The sequence below is a fragment of the Bison bison genome, unplaced genomic scaffold, assembly GCF_000754665.1.
Source record: "Bison bison bison isolate TAMUID 2011002044 unplaced genomic scaffold, Bison_UMD1.0 scf7180017864384, whole genome shotgun sequence".
NCBI classification, from domain to species: Eukaryota; Metazoa; Chordata; class Mammalia; order Artiodactyla; family Bovidae; genus Bison; species Bison bison.
Window position 1 is genome coordinate 16236630 of NW_011494956.1, and position 23568 is coordinate 16260197.

The window sequence follows — 23568 nt, forward strand, 5'->3', positions numbered from 1 at the left end:
CCACCCCCCCGCCCCACATTTTCTGTTCTGATTTTGGAATGTGCAATTCAGATATGACTCAAACCTTATTCATAACAACCAAAACAAAGACAAGTTTTTGAGACCTTACCATACGTCTGATGCTGAGTTAGGTATATACATCATCACAACTCGGCACAATGATAAACAATATGCTCATTTTATGGAAAAGAAATGGAGTTTCAGAGAGGTTAAGTAACCACAGCAACAGAGGGGTAGAGTCGAGAGTGAAGTCTGATCTGCCTGATCCCAACAGCAGGGCTCTTACCACTTGGCTATGTTGGGCACCTACCATGTAAGCCCACAGAGGAGATTTAAAAAATCAGATCAGTATGTCAACAGCTTCCAGTCCAGTGGACAGAGAAATCCCTACACCTGAACAGATCTGAATAGAATATTCAGAGCATGCACCTTCTTTCCTGGGAATGAAGTAAGATGCTGGCAGAAGAGAGATGATGTACAGACACGTGCCTCTGACTGTCTCCTCTTTTGAGGAGGCGAATTAGAGCAGGGAAGATTTAAGAACCCTGAGCCATAGCTGCCATCCAATTCCAGCATCCATCCCAGACCAGCCCTGCCTGGGACCAAAGCCTGCAAATTAGACATCAAAGCCATTGCCCGAAGGCCAGCAAGAAGCATTCAGGACCACAGTGACTCCTACAGCCATGCATTAGACAACTTTGTTCTGATTTTCAAAATAGAGAAGAGAGTAGATTAAATGAATAAATTTTACCTCAATCCCCTCCTACTTCTGAAACTTCACAGTTAAATCAATGCTTTGTGAGCCTCAAGGAAACAGTGACAAAAACCAGCATGGGCCTCTAAGTATAAGTCAGGCCAAATGACATCGTTTCTTTGTCTAAAAGTTTATGAGCCTTTAGAGAAAAAGAATATAGACAATGTATCTAGATTTCAAGGACAGTAACTGAAAAAAGTACACAGATACTTGTGTACCAAAGGAAGAAGTGTTAGCTAAATGATAATTCCAGTGCTTGGATTCAAGCTGCTTTGAAAATAGCACAAAAGTAGAGTGCACAACTCCAATAATAGTAGTAAAACAAAATAGCTTACTTTCACTGACTGCATCCTGTATGCCAAACACTGTTCTAAATAGTGTTCTAAATATTACTCCATTTATACCCTTGACAACACAGTGAGGCAGATGCTAACACTACACTCAGTTTATGAATGAGAAAATGGAGACAGAGATCTGTGTCACTTGCCTCACATCACACAGCTGGAAAGTGTCAGAGCAGTGCTTGAGCTCAGCCCTAGAGCACAGACCGCAAAGCCCACACTCTCAACCAGTTACGCTAATACTTGTCAGTTGAAATCAGTTTTCAAAGTGGTGTACACTTAAAAGAGCACGGTGCCCAAACCCATGAGGCCAAGAGGTCTGAAGTTACAAGGATAAGTGCAGGAAAGAAAAGACCCAGATGGGCAGTATCTCCCGAAGAGACAAAAACTTTGAATGTTTAGAAGTAAAGAAGTCTGATTGGAGCCCATGGTGTGAGAGGCTGCGCCAAAGTGAACAATCAACGGGATCCCAGTCTCAGAAGAGCCACCAAATTTCTTTGGACCCTGCTCGGGGGTGAGGGTTGTATGTTTCATTCTTGCTGCCATATTTTAAGAGTTGGATTGATAAATGTGAGAGATTCAGAATAGGCAGCCGACACTGAGGCTCAGGAAATCATGCACATTCGGGAGCAGATGATGTTTAGCCTACAGTAGGTGATTGAGGAAGGATGAGAAAGTTGTTCATAAGCAATGGAACCAAAGGTTCCACCCGCAGGACACTGCTCCTCAGTGATGGACCAGTGGTGAGGAGGGAAGGAAGGCAGAGCCTGACCCAAGGTGCAGAAGCTCTCTCTTACAGTGATAGGTAATGGCTGCCTAGCAATGGAGTACAGCCACCCTGCAGGAAAAAAAAAAAATCAGCTGTTTGTCATCACAAATATTCAGAAAGCTAAAAATGAAATGACCACTTCTCAGGGTTGTTGGAGAGACGAGGCTGACACTGGGGAGGAGTTTGAGAGGCAGGACCTAGAAGGCCACTCCAGGTGTTAATAATCTGTGACTCCAAATGCCCATAAGATGAAATGTTCTTAAGATGAAAAGCTGAAACAGAAATGTCAGCGCTTATGCCCAGCTATTAGCTTAAACCGTAGAGCTACATGATGCCTCCTAAGGGTTATATTCACTTGGGTCCAACAACTGTGAAAAGAAATTGTAGACTACAGAAGTGTGAAAGCCCAAGTACACAGGCAACGCTGACCCTTCTTGAAACAGCAGTGACAGCTATAAATAGCTTTCAGCTCCCCGTCACATGACCTCAATTCTCCATCCAGGTATATATACTATCCCAATCCAGGTGCTCAGAGAAACAGCTTGCCCCATGACACTTGTTCCTCCATGACCCTTGTTGGAATTTCACCTCAAGGAAAACACACATTACCTCCACTTCAAAAGCACAAATGATGTTTTTATGCGCAAGTGTGGATCACATACCAGGGTAAAGTCAAGTACTTCCTTTACCTATAAAAATGGGTACATGGTGGAACTTTTCCTAAAGCCCTGATCAGTAATGAATGAGTAAAACTAACCTTGAGTAAAGTAGCCCTCTTTCAATAGGTTGCAACTCCTAGATGAAGAGGAAGGTGGCTTTGAAAAGGTTGGCTTTGGGGAAGTATTTAAAATCATCCCCAATGTGTAGGCATGTGAGCAAGCAGTCCCCAGTTTATAACACTGGATTCCTGTGCCCTGTGGAGTGTGTCGCCCTGGGGGAAGCTTCCTGCTCTATTGGACTAAAGGGCTCCTCCCTGAAATGATGGCACTCAGAGGCTACCTCTGGACCTTCTCGCTAGGTGGTGAGAAGGACCATCTGAGGGGTGAGACCCATCACTCCATCACTCTGCTCACCTGATCCTCCATCTGAGCTCAGGGGACCGGGCCCCACCAGTCACCAGTCACTTTCCTTCTGCTTCAGTTTCCCCCTCCACCCTCCCTGAGCCTGCTCAAGCCAGGCAGTGCTCACTCATCTCTACTCTCTCTCCTCCATCACTGCTCCCACCACCCAAGACAGAGAATGTCATGGAAACTGCGCCAGAGCAGGTGGGAGTGGTTCTGAGAACTAGTGACATACTCCCCTGAAACACTCAACACTGACACACACTCACATCACACCCCCTCCTCTTCTCTTCTTCTGCGGGTATGTATTCATACCCTCCCAACCCCCCGTCTCTCCAGTTTGCTACACAAGACATTGATGGGGAGGAGCAGGCGCTTTGATTCCACTCGGCAGGAATTCACTCAATGGCCTTTTTCCCCAGGAGTCATAAAGCAGAGGACAGAGAAACATGACTAATTCTAAAGCAATGTTCTCAAACTTTAGTGAGCTTCAGAATCACCTGGAGGGCTTGTTAAAACTCAGATCTCTGCCTCTTCTTCTCCCCACTCCCCCTCCCCAGAGTACTTCATTCAGGAGGTCTAGAGAGAGGCTGAGAATTTGTATTTCTAACAAGTTCCCTGGTGACACTGAGGCTGCTTGTCCAAACACTGCATCTAAAAACCACTGCTATAAAGGAAACCATTACTGGCCATCTTGTCAAGCATAAGCCAGCAGGACCCAGGATTGGTGGAAGAAGGTTATGATCTGATGTCCTTACAGACTTTTCACAGTGGCATGAAGACTATCAGACCTGTCTGCAGAGGAGTTCCCTCTTTCTCTGTCATCTCAAGGCCCCTTCCATCCCCTGAGTCCTGCTCCCCTCTTCTTTATCCTGCCTGGAAAGACCAAGTTTGGGCAATGCCACATTCCTGGGCAGTCCATCCAAGGACTATGTTCCCTCTATCATAGGGACCACTCTGCTGCCCTGGGACAGTTGGGATGAAAGAGGTTAACAGCTGCCAACAAAGGATGAAACATGAGCTTAATAGAGAGAAATGGGAGTAGGCAGAGATGAGAGAAGGAAGAGTGGATTCTTTTTTTTGCTGTGGGAGGCAGATTCAAGAGCAAGAGGAACAGCGAATCTCCATCACCACATGGCCATCTCCAACATCCTCTTCAGAGCTACCAAAGGGTAGTTCTCAGTGTGTGTGAGGTCGTGGCACTGGAGGCAGACAGTCATGAGCTTTCATCCTGGGGGCTTCCAAGACATCCTGTCATTAATTCCCACAACCTCCTAATCTGAGTTCCATCATGCCCAATTCAGCCAATAAGAAGCCCCAGTTCACAGAAGATGTCACATGTCCTAGGCCACACACCTTAGGATCCACACCCAATGTGCCTGCCTTGCTGCTCAGCCTCTCTGAGTCAGGAGGAAAGTCAGAGGTGGTCACTGGGGGACCACAGGGACTGGCTGCCAACGTGTCTCCCATGAGAGGGGACAGCGGTATAGGACAATAATTTCTGGAGCCCTTTCTAACACTCCACCTTTTTGATCGAAACGGCAGAGGGAACCGAGTGCATTTGAAGAAGAAATAAAGAAACAAGACAAGTACTAGCTTGTCTCTGTGATCCATCAAAGTTTTTCCTATGTGGGTGATGGAGAAAAAGGGTTTTTGTGGTCAGAAATGTAACAAGGCAATTATTTTTACACCAATCCTTTCACACAGTTTTTCACAGACAGCAATTTTATAAGACATAATTATCTATTTTCACCTGCTTCATAAATTCCTCCTTTCCATTTCTTCCCCCATAAATAGAAATTACTTAAAACTGAAGACATGCATTTCAGTACTCACAGTGCTGCACAATTCCTCATGCATTCCTGGCTCCCAACTCTCTCCTGCTGGCCCACTCATCACACTCCCAGGGCCATGGGACCCTCCTGTGAAAGAAGTGAGTCTGGCCCTGAGGAGTCATGGAGTCCCTGCTCCCTGAGAACTGAGAGCCCAGCTCCTTGGCCACGGCTCCCGCCCCGGTTCTCAGCGTCTCTCAGCTCTGGAGGCCAGCTGCACCTGGAGTCCTCAGACACTCTGTCTGCAGCCCCCTCCTCCCACGGCCTGTCTGCTCCCAGTGGCCATCGCCTTCTCATTTGTTTTCATCAAGAGCTCCAGGCCAAGGTGAATGGTGACTGTGATCTGAGCTGTACGATAGATTCTGCTGTGACACTCGGGGCTGGCATCAAACCTGTTCTCCCCCTGAGGACATCACTTTTATTTTTAGATCTCCAATCACACTGGAAGCTTCCATATCTGCTGCAATCTTCACACTTTCCAGGGATGTAACCAAAGCAAGTTCTAACACTGATTGAGAGTTTACTATGAACCAGGCACTGAGCCAAAGACTCCATAATATGATTTTGTTTAATCCGCATAACAACCCAGAGAAGCATGCATTATTATGAGGTCATGAGAAGAAAACAACAGAATGTAAGAAAGGTAAGAAATTAGTTCAATTCACAGAAACAGTAAGAAACAGAGACAAGATTCAAACTTCTGTCTGTGAAGTGCCAAGCCCACCTTCCCAATGCTACATGCAAATCGATGATTCAATCAGCATTCCCAGGACCTATTCAAGGAGATTGGGGGCAGTTTGGGGTGCCAAGACTCCCCAGGGGGCCTCAGGAGGAGGAAGCGGGAGGAGAAAGGTGAGAAACTTCCTCAGCTGACGTCAGTAACCTTGATGTTCAGAATCTCAGCTCCCCAGCCTAGAGCCTTTGCAACCCTTCCTGGCTGGTGGGGCTGGACATTCCCTTTGATCTCTCCTCCTGCCCACTTCTCTAAGTAGCCTACTGATAATTCCTCCTCGTTAAAGGTGGTCCCCACTGAGCACCCCATATAGCCTAGCTTCTTTCAAGGGGTTCTGTTAGCAGGGGTTGGGGTGGGGGTGATGTCACCTGTGATCTGTGACCTGCCTGTAGCCATCCCTCAGCTCTCACCTGATCCCATCCATGGCTTAGGTTGTCCTGTCTCTGAGAGCAGCCCTGACATGCTGCAGCGTTGCACCCTAAACTCTTACATCAGTCTTCTCAGTCCTCCCTTCCATCCCTCCAAACCCTGCTGAGAACAAGTCTTCTTCCTGAAAATGAGCACATAGGGCCATGACAGGACAAGGGGGCAGTTGGCCAGATATGATGCAGCAGATCCAGAATGCCAGGACTGGCAGACTCAAGGAGGATGGAGAAGAAGGAAGAAGGGAGCTGGGTGTCCAAGATCAGCAGCAGCAACATCATCACAGACTCATTCACACAGCTCCCTATGCCCCTCTTCTCTGACTTCACTAAGAGCCCACCCCAGCCCTCTGACACAGCCTTGGGGTGCATCCAAGTCCCTGCTGAATCCATGAACTTTGTCAAGCATAGGGCTGGACGCTGTGCTTGGGCTTAGGGCTCCCAGGGCATCTCATAGGTCAAGGAGATCCTAGGTTCTCCCCGGAGATTAAAAAGAAAATAAAGAAATGCCCACATAGGGCTATGAAAGTTGTCATGCATTTTAAATGTTTAGATTAATTTAGAATAAATTAACACTTTGAACACTATAAAAAATACAATGAATATATATGTGGTGCTTGTTTCATGAGATTAGCAAGAGTCACAAAAACATCATTTTTTTAGCAAACTCCAGATATTTTTAGCCTTGTAAAAGAGTACATTTTAAATCATAAACTTTTTTTGTAAAATGTCCAGTATTGTCAGTGAATGACTACTGATACAACCTCATTAAAAGACAGTGGCAACAGGCATGCCTGAGGCCTAGGCTCTTGGAGGCTCCCACACTGTGTCCCTTTCCCCCATCACATCCCGGACCTGAACACTGTAGGCACCCACCGTCCTATATATTTTAGAAGGACAGAGCTCCCCTTTGCCCGGGTCCTCCCAGCACCTCATCGGGCCATCACCATCCTTTGTTTGCCTGGACAGAGGTATGCACTTGCGAAATGAACAAGCACCTGGGCCCTGCCCACCAATCCCCCCCACCAACCCTCTATCAGCTGGCCAGGCCCATGCTGGCTGCCTTGCTCCACCTGCAGAACCAGCTGAGACCCAAGGCCATGGGGCAGGGCTGTGCCCGGCCTCCACAGCTCCAGATATGCTCCTTGTATCTGAAAAATTATTTAGACTGGTGATGTGCGATGCCTTTTTAAGAGAACAGATGGCACCTCCAATTAGAATGCTTTAAAAGGAAACCCTAATGAGAGTATAAAAGCCAACAAATTGACTTTTTCATACAGTACTTCCCTGGCACACAATAAATCAAATATATAATGAGGCTCAATAAAATAATAGGTTTATTTACACTTGTTTTGCCTAGCATTGTGCTGCCAGCCAGCCCGGCCTCTGGGTCCTCTTACCCACTGCTGGCCCCTGCCAGCCAGAGCCTGGAGCTGGACAATGTGTCCTTGAGCTGCTCTTGGCCAGATCTCTACAGGCAACTGGGACTCTGATTTGGCAATTTCTGGCCAGACCCTAGAGTTCTGCTTCTGGAGGTTGAAAGAGCTCAGGGCTGTGTACAGGGTGTGGTGACATTCCTCCACACCCTGACATCCTGACAAGTCCTGCATTCACCTCCCCACTCTGGGTAACATGTGGAGATTGTGGTTGGACATAGGGGCTGGAAAGGTGTGCCTAACTTAGAGCTAGCTGCCAGTGCAAGAGAGAAAAGCTTGGGAGGTCTGAGTTTAATGAGCTGGACTCAGGACATGAATGAGCAGTGGGCAGTGAAGGTCTACAGTGTGCAGAGTGAAGGCTCTGGGAAGCTCCTGTTTATACCAGGAATCAGCCCTGTTGGCTCAAGCACATCAGGTCAGGTGACAGGAGATAAAAGGGAGATGTCATGTGAGAGGTAAAAGGAGAGGTGCTACAAGGCAATGAGCTCCACATCTGTCACTGCCCGACCTTCTCTCTAGGCAGCCTTCTTCAGGCCCTGGATGGATTTATAGGGTGTGTATGCTGGAGTTGGAAGCTGGGGTCCCAGACTTTTATTTTCACGAGTTTATCTGCAGAGGGAGGCTGGCCAGTAAGAGAGGGTCTGTGAGAGCGGAGGGAAATGTTTTCAGGATGCAGGCTGTGAGAACCTGGATTTTGGCAATCATGGAGACTGGTCCTTAGTCTGGATATCCAGGAAGCAGAGACTGAGCCTAAGTGGCTTCTAAAGAAGTGCGTGAAACAATGCTTGTCGGGTTCACAGGGACACACAGAAGAACCTCAGAAATCAGTACAGAGGTACCACAAAAGGAAGACTGGGACTCCAGTCAGCAGAAATGGAATCATTTCTGTTCATATCAACCCAGAGAGATCTGGGGAAAAATCAATTTACAAAAGGATGAGCTTTTTCTCAGTTCCAATCTATAAGCATTGATTGACCTCAGAAGTTTGATCTAGAAGACACTTTCATTCTTCTGCTTTATCCAGCAAAGGTTATATATACTGCAAGGCCAGAATTAAGAAATTCTACCTGGAGTTCAGTCATTTTTTTCTGCCCATCAGAACTGCAAATATGTGTGTAATGTTTCCTCCGTGGCTTTCTATACTGGGGTGGGCAGAAGGAGTTCGGTCAGAGGAGGTGAAGGAAAGGTCCTCACTCGGAGCAATCTGGGCAACATTACCCAATACAGAAGAAATTTCTAGCATAATTAGAGGTTAACCTGGAGCACTGACTTCTGAATGCAACAAGAATACTGAAAGGGAAAAGTATCCCTATTTTAGGGCTGCCACACTTAGGAGAGGAAGAGCAAGTTCCTGAAAGTGCTGTGCAGGGATAAAGGTGTTTCTGATCTCTGCATGATGCTGAATTATGAGGGAGAACATGGTGGAGAAGTTCTCCTCTCCTGCAGCCCTCCCCCCAAGGCAGCAGCGTTGCCCCCCTTCCATTTTGGCAGGATGACTGCCCTTCCCTCTACAGCAGAGAGTTGGAGAGTGCTGGGGCTGATGCATAGGCCCCAGCCCCTAGAATTTCTGCCCCAGGGATTCACGCTAGACTCTGGTCCTGTCGTTTGGCAGAGGCATGGATGTACCATATAGGCACCTGGCACACAAGGGCCTTCACTGGGTAACCAAAAAGACAAGTGAAGGATGACTGGACACTCTGCTGTACAGTAGAAACTCACACAACATTGTAAAGCAACCATGCATGCATGTGCTTGCTTGCTAAGTCAAGTCCAACTCTTTGTAGCCCACCAGGCTCCTCTGACCATGGGATTTCCCAGGCAAGAATACTGGAGTGAATCGCCATGTCCTTCTCCAGGGGATCTTTCCAACCCAGGGATCAAACCCGCATCTCCTGCACTGCCAGGTGGGTTCTTTACCACTGAGTCAAAGCTCCAGTATAAAGTTTAAAAAAGGGAAATACTGAGAGGCAAAGGAAGGCTTCTTGAGCCTGGCTGGGTGGGGAACAGTTTAGAGGCCTTATGAGAAAAAAGCTGAAACAGGGGGAAATCAGCAGCTGGCTGACAAAGTGGGAAGCAATGGTTGGGATCAATGGCTACTGCCAAATAGGAATTTTTGTTTAAAAGTGTTCAATTCTGTTTTCTACTTCTCCATTGACTGTTCAGTAGAATCCACATCCATTGCCACAATAAGTTATCAGTGGTTATCTCTGGATATAGATAATATGGTTGCATTTGTTTTCATATCTACTCATTTCTGCTCAAATTCTCTCCAGTCAACGTGCATTAACTTTATAATCAGAAACTATAAAAAATGTTGTTTTATAAAAATCTACATTAGAAAAAAAGAAAAATTTTACTAGACAATTAGTAAAATCATGAGAGTTCTGAGGGGAGCCTGGTCACAGAGATACAGGAAGCCTAGTGAAAAGAGAGGATAGTCTCAGCTGTGAAGACCAAGTGATCTTCTTGGAGGAGGTGACTGGAAAAGTTACCAGGAATTGTTCCAGCATCTTGGTGCACCTTGATTTTGCACTCAAAGAACTCTCCATTTGACATTTTTAACCATCTGGTGGACAGAAATTGTCTTGCTTGAGTAGGAGGAAGGCCCTCTCATCTGGGAGGAGAGGACCAAGAAAGAACCTATCTTAACTAATACTGATAGAGGGACCCTGTTTGCCCAGCAAGGAGCTGTTCATTTCAGCACCACAGCCAGCATTTCTGCTTTGTACCTTGCAATTGGAGAATGGTGTCTTAAGTCTTCCCTGCCCCAGGCCCACCACTTGCACTATCAGACAATCAAACTCCCCAGCCCAGAGCCCCTACTATACACTTACTAGTGCATGCCACTTCGGGGGGGTCAAAATCCGCTCGGTAGTAGCCGGTCCTGCAGGTGCAGATGGGAGATGCCTCTGAAGGGGATCGGCTGTTGGAAGGGCAGTGAGAGCAGACCTCAGCTTCCTGGCTGGCCTTGAACATCCCTGCAGGGCAAGCTGGAAAATAAAGATGCTGTCTTAGAATTAATGGAAGAGGGGCCACAGAGGCCTTTCCCCGGAACTGGACAATGAACCATTCTGTCCCCTTAAAAAGGACAGTGAGATACCCCATTGCTCAAAGTGAGCATTTCGGATAGAGGAAACCCCTACTTAAAACTTCCGAGTCTTCAAACATCCTTAGTGAAATATATTTTCCCAATATCAATGGCCTCTCTCACTTGAACAATATGAATAATGATTCTTCCCTTTCAGGTGTGTCGAGAGATTTAATTGAGAAAATGAATCTAATGTATAGCTCAGTGTCTGAGGCATAAGTGCTTTATAAATGGTTATTCCCTCCCTCTTCCACCTGGTTAACAGTTGGGGCCTTACCCTGATCCACTCAGTGAAGGATTTTCACCGGTACTCAGATGGAACGATGCCCTGGTTGACAATGGGCTGGACCTATGGTTCTTAAATGTCACATTGCAACACACATGAGGGACACTGTGAGCTGTGTTAACACTTATTATGAATGATGGTAAAGGGCTGAAATTCATGACTGATTCTTTAAGAAGAAATTAAAGTGATTTCAAGGTTACTGGCTTAACAACATCATTCTCCCTTAATTGCATTTTGAAATGCTTGGAGGTGGGGGTGGGGCAAAGAAGGATGGCTTTACAGGCAGTGCACCAGGGAATGTGTCATGCACTTGGTATCATCTATCATGTACATGTCAGTGGGGAAGTTTGGGAATGCCTCGTACAACCCAATGCCCACTAGAGCTGTCCACAGATATAAGGCAATTATTCTTTTTTCTCCACAGGTCAGCCTGTGAAGAGCCATGCCCCTAAAAGTCTGGCTCTAGGCCATTCCTCAAGCTTTTACCATGCCTCATCTCCAGAGACCTTTGATTCCAGACATCTGGTTCCTGCCTTGCTGATTCCTCAGAAAATTGGCCCTGCCTGTCTTCCTCCCTCAGGCCCTTTCTCACTATCCCAGCTCCTGACTCTTCTGGTCCCCAAGAAACCTGCTCTGGCTTATCCTTCCTTTGAGACCAGGCAAAACTAATTTCATAGTCAACTGGCTTTCTTACATACTTCACCAATTCATTCAACAGACATTTAATATGATCCTGCTAAGAACTTGACCCAGGGAATTTTGAGAACAGAACCTGCCCTCAAGGAGTTCTTGATCCAATGCAGTCATACAACCACAATACTGTGTGATCATTTCCAGGGACTTCCCAGGTGGCACTAACACTAAAGAACTTGCTTGCCAATGCGGGAGACATAAAAGATGTGTGTTCAATCCCTGGGTCAGGAAGATCCCCTGAAGAAGGAAATGGCAACCCACTTCAGTATTCTTGTCTGGAGAATCCCATGGATGGAGGAGCCTGGCAGGCTACAGTCCATAGCCTTGCAGAGTCAGACACAACTGAAGCGACTTAGCGTGCACACATGTGAACACTGCCACAGTAGAAAGTGCAGAGTATTTTTTACTCTGGAATACTCTGGAAAGTGCAGAGTATTTTTTAACAGTAGCAGTAGCCACCATCTGTTAACATTCTTGTTAAGTGCTTACATGCATTCCTCTACGGGATAGCTATTATTAGCTCCATTTTGCTAATAAGGAAATTGGAACACTGAAAGGTTAAAAAAAGTTGCCTAGAATCACACAGTGGGAGAAGTAATAGCGATGATATACATATAAACTATTCGGAAAATATCCATATCTCTTCTACCAAGACAAGAAAGAACTGTTTCCTTTGCTGGGTAAGTTTTCTCACCCTCTCATTTGAAGTGAGCTAAAGGGTTTTGGTCACTCTGGAAGTGCCTGGGGCAGGAGCTCATCTTGAATGGGAGGACATTTTTGTCATGGAATGTTCTGGAATGGCATAACTCAAGCATGTTCCAAGGAGTCCATGTCCTTTCGGTTGTTAACACCAGCTACTCACAAAAGGGGTCTGCGGTCAGACATTTTGCATCTGTGGATTTAAAAAGGTCATTTCATTTTTTAATAAGAATTTTTCAGAACTTCCAAAAATGGGATATAGAATGCTGTATTTCTCACCAAGAACCCCTATTTTGAAGTACATCTCCTGGGATTCAAGTTCCATGGAACACACTGGGGTAACACTCTCTAGATGCTTCAGTAACCTTATCTTAAAGATTTCTGTAGGGAGAGGGAGAGGGTGGGAAGAAAAAAAAAAAAAAAAGATTTCTGTTGTAACTCATGTGAAAATGGGCCACTCACTACACGTCTCAGCACATTCAAAAGAAACTTCTGGGTAGAAAGCAAAAAGCAAAAAAACTTAAATCTCTACTAAAGGCTTAATAAATAAAACACCAAAGGAAAACTGAACAGTACACCCAAAGTGTCCTAGAATTTGACTTGCAGATTTATCCTTTCAGACCCACACAGTAAAGTCTCTCCTTCTCTTTCCTCCCCTCTCCCTTTCTCCTTTCCATTTCTCGTCCTTCTCACCCGTGAGAAGCACTTGGCCTTTTCTACTGCGGATCACCCAGCACTGCTGCCTCCTTCAGTTCTGGAGGGGGAGAACATGTAAATCCCAGGCCTGTGCTGCCCAAACACAGCAGAAGCTCTTTGCCTGGAAAGTGGGGGAGGGGAACATGGTGACTCACGCATTCACTGGAGCCCTGCCACATGTAATTTTCTTAATGTATCAGTCCAAGAGAAACAAGGTGTTTTCACTTTCTTTCCAGCATTTAAAAGCCTCCTTTCTTTACATTTAATACATTAACAGCATAAACAGTCATCCTGATGTCCATGAGTAGCAAGGGAGTTAGAAAGTGTCTGCCTCTGAGATCTCTGCTGAAGGAAGGCAGAACCAGAATGAGGTGACTCCAGAACGAGGTGATTCCACAGTGGAGGGGCAATGACAGAGAAGGGGCCAAGCTGAACCTCAAAAGAGAGAAGTTCAGAGAAGGGCTGGGGTGAAAGGCCTTGGGAGGGGGCAAGACTCCATCCCCAATTAGCAACAGTCCTGGGTCTGATTCCTGGCTCAGCTGGATACTATCCGGGTGACCACTAGCAAGTTATGTCATCCTCATCTTGCTTATCCGTACAAAGAATTTATAAAAAAAGAATTTAACACTTCTCACAAAAACTCCCACAGGTCATTAGAATTTATTAAACTCAAATATGAAAATTTACCTAGGCTCAGTAAGAGTTAAACAGTGCTAATTCTTTACCCTCATTTTTCCAGTTCCTTTTAAAAATAAGTTTTCTTTTAAGATTGATAAGCTTAGAGTCCCAAAATGGGCAAATCAATCCTGGGACCAAAAGGAAAAATGTGTTTCTGCACAGATTATTTCTGCTTTGTATAATGGGGGAATCATTATATCTGTAACATATTTCTTATTGGTAATCACAAAATAGATGAATCTCATTAATATTCAGATTTCATAAGTTAATATTGTTTAAAAATCTATGTCTAGGCATTCCCTAATTTATAAAGAAGCCATATTCCTAGGTTCACTTATTGAACATTTAGACTAACTTGTCAGCATAATTGGGCTATATTTTCTCATAGAATTAATGCTTTAAATAATGCTTAGCATGCCAGACTAGTCCACAGAGCCTTTTTTAACTCATCTTGTATCAGACATCACTGAAAAGAAATGGAAGTTAATAAGACTGTTACGTTACTAGAAATTTAACATAGAAAAATAAATAAGAAATTTGTGCTACCCCTTGAGGAAAAGCAGCTTTAATTAGAGGTGATACATGGAGCTGCTTTTAGAGGCTAACAAAAAAAATTTAGACCAAGAGAAGCAAAAGCAATGGCCTCAGCCCAGAGAAGTCACCTGAGTATATAAAGCAGTTTGGAGTAACACAGTAGAGAATGGTAAGGGCTCTGGCAGCCACACACACCTGCCTGAAGGCTCAAAAAAATAATAATTAAATGCTGTGATCACCTAATCAAGCACATATCCAAAATTGTCAAGCAATTTTGAAGTTGATAACACAGTTACTTGCTTTAATATCATTTCAAAACTCAGGGGTTGCCTTTCTCTTGATTAAAATTGAGGTCAGCACTATTACTATAGTCAAGAACTTCTCATTCAACTAATTTTTTTTAATTTAAATTTTCTTTTTTCTTTTTTTATTTTTTATTATCAATAAAGCCCTTTTAAAAATTTGGAGAAAAAAAAATAAATAAATCATTCAACTAATTTTATAGACGATCTAGGCAAGCAGAGCCCAGAGGGTAGGGGACAGGCTCTGGGAAGTGCCCTTCCTTGTGGGGTGAGAGAGGAGGCAGACAATGGAACGCTGGTGTGTGTGTTCTTAGCTTAGGGGTGGGGGGACCGGTCAGACAGGAAGTGCCTGACTTGGAGGATCCCCCACTATGACATGAGGACCAGAAGAAGCATTTTCCAGTGGCGACTAAGGGGTGAAATTCAAGAGAGGCTAAGACAAAACTCGAAGGGAAGGGGTGGAAGAACAGGAGAGGTAGGAAGGAAAATTAGGTCAGAGTACCCAGGCCCATCTCCACCGGGAGCGTTTCATCACTATTCTGGGAGGTGCGTGGGAAAGGAAGAGCCGCAGGGCCTTGCTGTGTATTCCCACAAGACCTCTGTCCGAGGGACACCTGTGACTTGGAGGGCTGTACGTTTCTGACACTAGCACAGCCCAGATTGCTTTGTTTCCTTAAGAAAAGGGTGGGGGTGACTTCCATTGACTCCATTGCAGAGGATCACGGTTCAGACAGGTAAATGCAGCTTTTAGGTGGCACCCCCTCCCCTGCCACGCACACACATCTTTCCCCGCCCCTGACTCTGGCAGAGAGCAACAGACAAGACATGAGTACCAGGTCCCTAAGCATGTGTGTATTTTCTATCCCCCAAGCAAAATACGCATTTCCCTCCCACTTCAAGCAACAAGGGACTGGTACCTGTGACCTCTAGCTGGTATCCAGAAGGGCACCTTGAAACACCCACCCAACTTCTCAGAGCCTCAGGATGTAAGGAATCATCTAGAGCTTACAATGCTCTTGAGAACCCCCTCCCCGCCCTCCCTGCACACAGCCTCCCCGTGACACTAAATCCATCACCAACAGTACTATTACTTTATAAAGAAACAGATTAAGTGTCTCATAAACAGTGCAGTGATTGAGATAATGGAAAGCGCCTCTCGTCCCCATCTGCAGCATCAGGTTATGAAGCATTTCCAAGCAGCCAGGAAGAGGAAATTAATAGAAGCAAGAGGGAATAACCACTTTTATGCAATTTCCTCAGGAGATAGTGGACCATCTAATCTTTATTGGAGCCCTTTAACCTGTCACTCAGCACTCACCAGAGCCTCTTTAGCTCTCACAATTTTTCTTGATATCCAAGAGAGATAAAATGAAAACCTCATAACATTATTTTATAATTTTTGTACTTGGAGGGTGCACATTGCCTCTGCCCCTCCCCCTCTACTGAGGCCTCATGAAACATTTTTATGCAGCAGGAATGTGGGAGAGCTTAACTATTCCCGGTGCATGGTCCAGGGGGTCACAGCTTCTCTGCAGAAAGGAAATCTCTCCGTGCATTTTAAATGCGATGCTTCCCTCCACCGCCGCCTTCTGTCCTTGGTTTTTCTTTTTAATAATCTGATTACTTCTCCTGATCTAATTTTTTTCCCCCAAATGAGTTTGCAAAGGTTCATGCCAATGAATATTCATCCCCTGTTTAAGAACCGGGTGCCTTTTTCTCAAGGCAGGTGCAGCTCAGCAGCTGGCTGGGGAGGTGTGCCTGCCTCTTGGGTGACAGTGAGAGGGGCGAGGCTCGTGCTCCTGGTGAGAAAGAAAGAGGTTCACAGCCCTGAGCTCACTGCCTCTCAACCTCCCCTTTTGTCTCCAAACTCTGCCGGTGCTCTTGAGGAGCCTGCTGGGGTGGGCAGTGGCTGAGACACACCTCCGCAGCCTCCAGGATGGGCGTGGTGGGCAGGACAGGGGGCGGCTGCTGCTGCTGCTCCTGCTGCTGCTGCTAAGTCGTTTCAGTCATGACACTGTGCGACTCCATAGACGGCAGCCCACCAGGCTCCCCCGTCCCTGGGATTCGCCAGGTAAGAACACCGGAGTGGGTTGCCATTACCTTCTCCAGTGCATGAAAGTGAAAAGTGAAAGTGAAGTCGCTCAGTCCTGCCGGACTCTTAGCGACCCCATGAGTTGCAGCCCACCAGGCTCCTCCGTCCATGGGATTTTCCAGGCAAGAGTACTAGAGTGGGTTGCCATTGCCTTCTCCGACAAAAGGGGCGGCGTCAAGCCCTTTATGCAGGGCATGTGCACAGCTCTGCAAGGCTCTACTCTGAGGTCTTGTGGCTTCAGGTGAGCCCTGTTTGTACATTCACGCTGGCGACCCAATGCCTCCCTCATCTTCACTTTACAGAGGCTGACCCCAGGGGTTCTTGACTCTGGGCCTCCAGGCATGAAGCTCCATTGAAGGAGGTGTGCTGGGGTTCCCTGTCTATGTCATCAGCAGTCTGTGTGTTTTCCAGACATGGGTCTCCCTGAACAATCTCAGGACATCCCAGTGGGACCCAGGCCTTGTGAAACCCCCACTTTCCCTTATAGTGAGGGCAATGTATTGAGAAAACCAATAGCAGAGAAGTGGTTTCCAGGCATCCACCCAGTGGATCATCCAACTACTGTACTAGATGGAAAGGTCTCTGAAGGTTGATGCTAGGTGTTGCCCTCTCTGCATTTTCTTCTCCCTGGTACTGAGCACAGGCCTTCCACATAGACACATGCATTGGCTGCCTGGAGGTGGTGGCACACGCGCAGGCCTTGAAGGATAGGCAAAAGCTGACGCAGAAATGGGAGGGTGAGGCAAAGGGAAAAGAGTGCCCCAAGCCTCGGAGAGAACAGGAACAGCACTTGTCCGGGGGACTTGGAAGGAGAGGCGACCTGGCAGTAGAGGCTGCCCGGCACACACAGCATTCATGGGGCCACAGCAGGAAGTGGGCTGGAGTACTCAGGTGTGTCTGACTGTATACATGGGGCCAAATGGATCTCCAGTCCCTGCCTTCATGGGCTCAGTGCCAGCAGTAACAGCCTGTGCAGAGGGAACACTTAGCTGTGTCATACAGTCGCATCACTCTTAGTGACACTTGCTGAAATTGATGAACGCTGCAGGCACCATGACATAGACGAGACTGTAACTTCCAGTGCTATTAAGCTGCTCAGGCAGTAGCAGCAGCAAGCCTAGAACACATCAATCAGCAGGGAAGTTGTTAAAGATGCGGGGTCAGGGTCAGGGGCACTTAGCCTTGGTGAAATGGGGAGATCACTGGTCAGAAGTGAAGGATGACAAACAGAAGAGCAGTGTCCCAAAGGGGAGGGGCAGGCACTTAGATCCTTGTCCCTGATGGCACCTATCCCTAGGGAACAGCCGGGCACAGCGCAGCCAAGACCAGGTTTGGGGAGGGAGACTGGACTGGGGATCAGAGCCTCTCAGCAGGGAATTCAGGGCTGCATTCTGCAGTCCTGGCCCAAGTCAGTGTTTAGGTGGTGGGATAGTGTGAAGCAAACCTAGGGGTTTTCTATGATCTAGGCCAGTGATTCTCAATCTGTGGTCTCTAGACCAGAACCACCAGCAGCAGGACCTGGGAACTTGTGGAAATTCAGAATCCAAGACCCCACTCCAAATCTACTGAACCAGAAATGCTGGGGTGGGGCCCAGTGATCTGAGTGTTCCAAAGCCCTCCAGGGGATTCTGACACAGCTCTAGTTTGAGAACTGCTGCTTTAGGATCTCCAGGTAAAGTAGAAACATTCTGACCTTGGGATCTGTGAAAACAGCCACTCCCTGGTTATGTGATCTTATGCAAGTTACTTAACCCTCGACCTCAGCCCCCAACCCTGTATACAGGGACACTAGAGTAACTTCCTTCTTACAGTTTTGTGATGATCAGTATAATATATGCAAACATACTGGAATGTAGCATCACCTCAATAAATAGCGGCTAGGTGTTTTCTACAAGGAGCCAGACTGAATGTTTTCAACTGTCATTCATTTTAAAGTATTTAAATTGGCCACTTAATATAATCTTGGAGCCATGCCAGGCACTGAGATCTACCAGTGGATGAAACACACAAAGAGCCCTCCGCCATGAAGCTGACTTCCTAGTGGAGGAAATGAAGTGAAGTTGCTCAGTTGTGTCCGACTCTTTGCAACCCCATGGCCTGTAGCCCACCAGGCTCCTCCGTCCATGGGATTCTCCAGGGAAGAATACTGGAGTGGGTTGCCATTTCCTTCTGCAGGGGGTCTTCCTGACCCAGGGATCGAACCCAGGTCTCCCGCATTGCAGGCAGACGCTTTAACCTCTGAGACTCTAAACTGGAAATTCCAACAGAGAGAATCAGTTTTGGAAGCCAGATCAGGCACTAACTGAGGCTTGGAGGGTCTCAGACAACTGACACCTAAGTAAAGACATAAAGAATTAATAGAAGCTGAATAGGTTGCAGAGGTAAAGTGGGTTAGTGAGGGGAGACAGAACACCCTCCATGTGGAGAAAGCAGCATGTGCAAAGGCCCTGGAGGAAAAAAACATGAGTCAGTCTGTAAATTGTGAGCAGTGTTTCTGTGACCAATTGTTGTATGTGGAGCGGGCAGGGGTCAGTTGATAAGGAGGCTGAGTTTCATGTCAGCTCCTAGATTTGATCCTTAGGTCATGGGCCACTGCTGAGTTTAACACTGGGGAAAAAACACAATCAGATTTTTTGTGTCTGAAAGATCACACCGGCTGCTGGGAAGAGAATGGGTCAGAGGAGTGGGGACAGCTAAAGAGAGTCTCAAAAGCCCAGAAAGAGTGATAATCACTGGGGTAGTGGGAACAGAGTCAAAAGTCATTAGAAGAGGAGGAGCTGGCGATTAACTGGGCCTCCCTCATTCATCAACAGTATGCACGGAGTCCCCACTGGATGTCAGGCACTGGGCTAAGTGACCTGTTGATGGCTTGTACCCCTACTTTCCTACCAGTGCCAGAAAGCCTGCCCTCCATACTTCATCTACTTGGGCCAGGCATTTTCCTCTTCCTGGAGTTCTCTTTTAAAAACCCTATACCCTGGCATTGAGTTCAATTTCCCTATGACTTTGAGGGGGTTGAGAGTGACATTAGGAAAGGGAAGAATGGGGAAGTGGGGTGGGGACTCCTCCTGGAGCTGGCTGGGTCTGCTCCCCACCACCAGCCAGCAAACAGGGCCCTCACCCTGAGGAGGATCCTTCACTCAGGAATCTTTCAGGACCTTGGACAGGGAGGGAGGGAGGCCTCTAGCTGGAGACCCAGCCCCCAGCTACTCCATGTCACTGGACCCTGAAGGTTGCGGCGCTACCTGAGTGCCTTCCCAACAGGCCACCTGACAGCCAGTAGCTACTGGGGGCCCCATGGAACTGCTGCTTAAGCTTTAGCCTGACAGAGCCCTTTCCCTTTTATAAGTTTGACTCATTTGAGGGGTACTTCCTGTGTGCCCTGAGTTAGATCTAAGACAGTCACTTTCTTTACACTGGGAGAGGAGAGGGCTGTTGTTGAGGAGTTAGGGCAGACATGCAGGGAATCAGATGTAGAAGGGGGCCTGGAGGAGTCCTCGATCCATAGGTAGCAGATGGCCAGTGAAGATGGAATACTTCAGATGTGGGGCTCCAGGGACAGAGCAAGGCCTCCTGGAGAAAAGCTAATGTCACAGCCAGGTGGTGAAGGAGGTAGGTGAGCACATGCTGGGGATACATCAGGGGAAGGAGGGGTCTGTCCTTGAGCAGAGAGCAGAAGCATGCTGCCAGCAGCAGGACAGATTCCTTTAAGGGAATATGGCCTCCCCATTTCCCACCCCACCACCCAAGATGCTCCTCAGGGTCCCTGGAACTCGACAAAGCAGAAATGAGGGTCAGATCACTTCAGACCTTCCAATGGGCCTCTCCTGATCGGACACTCTGGGCCGCAGGGCTGCCAGGCCTCGGCTCCCACTGCTGTGTCAGGGGATGGGGTGGGCAGGGAATCCCCAGATGCCCCGTCTCTAGGCCCTGTTCCCACCCACGTCAGAGCCTGCCTGCCAATGCTCTGAAAGCACTGTCAATCTGGTTTCTCTGGGCAGCAGGCAACGGGGACATATGCTTGCAGTCAGGTGGCTTCCCACATTTTCTAACTAAAGTGTTTATTTTACCCTTTGAGAAAAGCCTTATTTTTAAGTATTCACCGACACAGAACTTGATGGATTCCCTTAAAAAAATAATTTATGATCAAGTGTTTAAGATAAATGAAGGTGACTTCTTACTGCATTTCTCAAGGCTGGACAATGACGAGAAGCCACCCTCCTCTTCCTGTGGCTGGGGCAGGGCTGGCTACCTGCACGCACACAGCCAGCCAGGCCTGGTGAACACACCCAGAAACAACACTGCTGTCCCCTGCTCTCTCTGTTTCTCGGTGACAATGTAGGAAAAGAAAAAAAAAAAACAAAACATGTTTGGATGCATCACACAAATTGCATTTCCTCTCCAAAATCTGACAAGGTAAACAGCACTCGTCTCTTAGGGAAGGTTATTGTTTCTCCTTTTCCAAGCTTCCTCGTTCTGGGGTTTTGTTGAGTCCACAAATCACATGCAGTCAGGGTGGAAAAAGACCTTAGAAACACCCTAGAAGAGGGTCAGCCAGTATAGCTATCATCACCACCTCCCATATTGTCCATGGCAGACATCACTAATCAATCATGGCACTCATTCCCAGTCAACCCAGATCAGAGCTCAGAATCTTTAACATAATGCCCCCCACCCCACCCCTGCCCCGGGCAGCTGGTACCCACGGATCAGAGTTGGCCCATCCTAGATCTATGATGGAGAAACTAAGGCCAGGAGAAGGCAAGGGATAACTTGGTCAGAGATGCACCAGAACAAGCCTCAGGGAACCAGAACAAGCCTGAGTCTGCTCCACCAGCCTCATCAGGATAAGCCCGCTGCAGCCCTGGGGGAGCTTACCCCATCCCTGTCTCCGCCTGCCTCGACTCCTTCTCCTTTTTGTCTTTGAGGTCAGCCCCACTGCACAGCCTCCTCTCCAGCTGGGATGCCAGGGAACCTAATTATTCTCTCTGTGTGCATCCGGGGAAGAGTTGCATTATGTTTAAGTAAGTGTAGCTAAGAGGTGCCGCATCTCACGAGAAGGTCAAGTGCTGCATATGTATAATATAAGATTAAGATTTTCTCCTTCTGCAGTGTACTTGATAAAATAATTTTGCTGTGACCTTTACAGAAATGCAGGAGTAGAAATGGGCACAGTGGAACTTCCAGCTTCTCCCCTGGTCACAAAGTCATAAACACCATCAATCTATAACACTATTACACACCATTTAAGTGGGACAAGTGAGCAAAAGAAATGATTTTTATTTTTATTTTTTGGTAATGACAGAACAAAAGCATTGGAGGCTGAAATTCTCAAGCTGGATTACCGGAGCCATGTTGAAAGATAAAGGACATGAATGAATCCTTTTCGCACGCTGCCCTGGCCTAGCCTGGTGGCATAAAGACTGGGGCAGGGGCCTCCTGCAGATTGTCAGAGGAAAGGGGCCTGTCCAAGGTCACAGAGGAATCAGTAGGGTCTGATCGGCTCTGCCCTGCCCTTGTCAAGAGGGTGTAGGGGACTGGTCTCAGCTCCTAACTGCGGTGACAGTGGGTGCACCACTCTGCAAGTCTGGGAGTCAACTCTAACAAAAAGGGAAAGAGCTGTGAGTAATAATCAGTATTGAAATAATAAGGTTATATGCATCCCAAAAGATTCTCCAAGTAGGATTGAACATGACATTTATCCAAAAGGCTGAAGGCAGACAAAGTTGGCAGAATATTTTGGTCTGACCCATGACTTTCGCTCGAGAACCTCACCAAATATGAACAGGGAAACAGGGCTCGCAGATTCTGGAACAGGGAGGACACCCTCCTTCTGTGCAGCTGAGCACAGCCATCAGAGGCGCTGGACCCCTGGAGGCTGTGTGAATGGCCCAGCAGCTGCTGTAACTCAGAGCAGCTGAAAAAGGGCTCCTGCTGAGGAAGGGCAGAAAAGGGGTGAAGAGCTGTATGCTCTCTGGTGACCATTTATTCCCAGGTGTTGAGAAGTCATTTCCAGCATGCTCTGCATCCTCCCTATCTGCAGTTCCTGGATGTAATGATACAGGAGCATCACCAGTTACCTTCAGGTCTGTTAATTAAACATGACTAAGGGGGAAGCTTGCAGTAAAGCTCAGAGGTGTGTGGGTGGCACTTAGCACTTATCTCTCAATGCCCACCTAGGGCAGACCGAAAGAGCCGTCCTTCTGAAGGCACCATGTGAGGGAGGGCTTGGGAAGGAGCAACAGGTGCAGATGCCCAGGGAGGACCATGAGGTAGCAGTGGGGAGAGATGGGCAAGTCCTCCTGAGCAGCCTGTGAGAGGATATTCCCAAAGGAAACAAGTCCCGGGCTGATGGGTTCATAGGAGCCTAGCGGGACAGGAGACCACCACCTGAACCCTCCACTGCAGAGGAGGGCGCCTGCTCTTCCTTGCTACCCTCTCCCTGCAGCAGAGGTCTCATATTGAACGAGAGACCAGCCTTTCCTGCAGAGCACAGTCGGGGGCTGATGCTGAGTGCTCTCCTCCCACCCTATGCAACCTTCTAAGGCAAGGTTTGTGGGTGTCAAACTGACCTTCATTGGCTAAAACTGGTTACAAAGTTGTGTCAATAAAAATAACATAACTAATAATAACAACAATCAGCATTTAAACAGCACATTTATCAAGGGCCAGGTACTCAGGTGCTCAGCATGACTTCATTTCATACTCATAACATTCCTAAAAGACATAAGCTACAATTATTCCCATTTTTCCCATCAGGAAACTGAGGGTCAACACAGTCAGCAGCTTGTCCAACGCCCAAAGTCAGTGATGGAGACAGGCACTGAACATAGGCTATCTGACTCCAGAGACTTGAGAGCTCATTTGGAATGTTTTAAAATCAGGTAAATTTCCTTGCAACCAATAAAAACCAGTGTGCATCGCGTTAAATATAATTTATGGCAATGTGACTTCCTGGGGAAGGGGTGCCAGCTTCTAAGTTATAGACGCTACTACTCCAAAGTCATAGGAAACAAGTTCTATCATTTTTTTTTTTTTTTTTTTTGAGTCTTGGTTTCTTCATCTGTAAAAATGGAATTAATTGGCCCTATCTCATAGATTTGTTTTGATCATTAAATGAGATAATGAATATAAAATGTTTGGTGCTCTACC

The 23568-nt window shown here is 47.0% G+C and overlaps 1 protein-coding gene across 1 annotated transcript in view; it reads right to left on the reverse strand.

The window, feature by feature from the left end:
* EPHB1 (EPH receptor B1) overlaps positions 1–23568 on the reverse strand; it is a 328791-nt gene that overhangs the window by 146891 nt on the left and 158332 nt on the right. Inside the window, 1 exon segment of the mRNA XM_010858306.1 lies at positions 10183–10338. Coding sequence (XP_010856608.1) covers positions 10183–10338 — 156 coding nt within the window.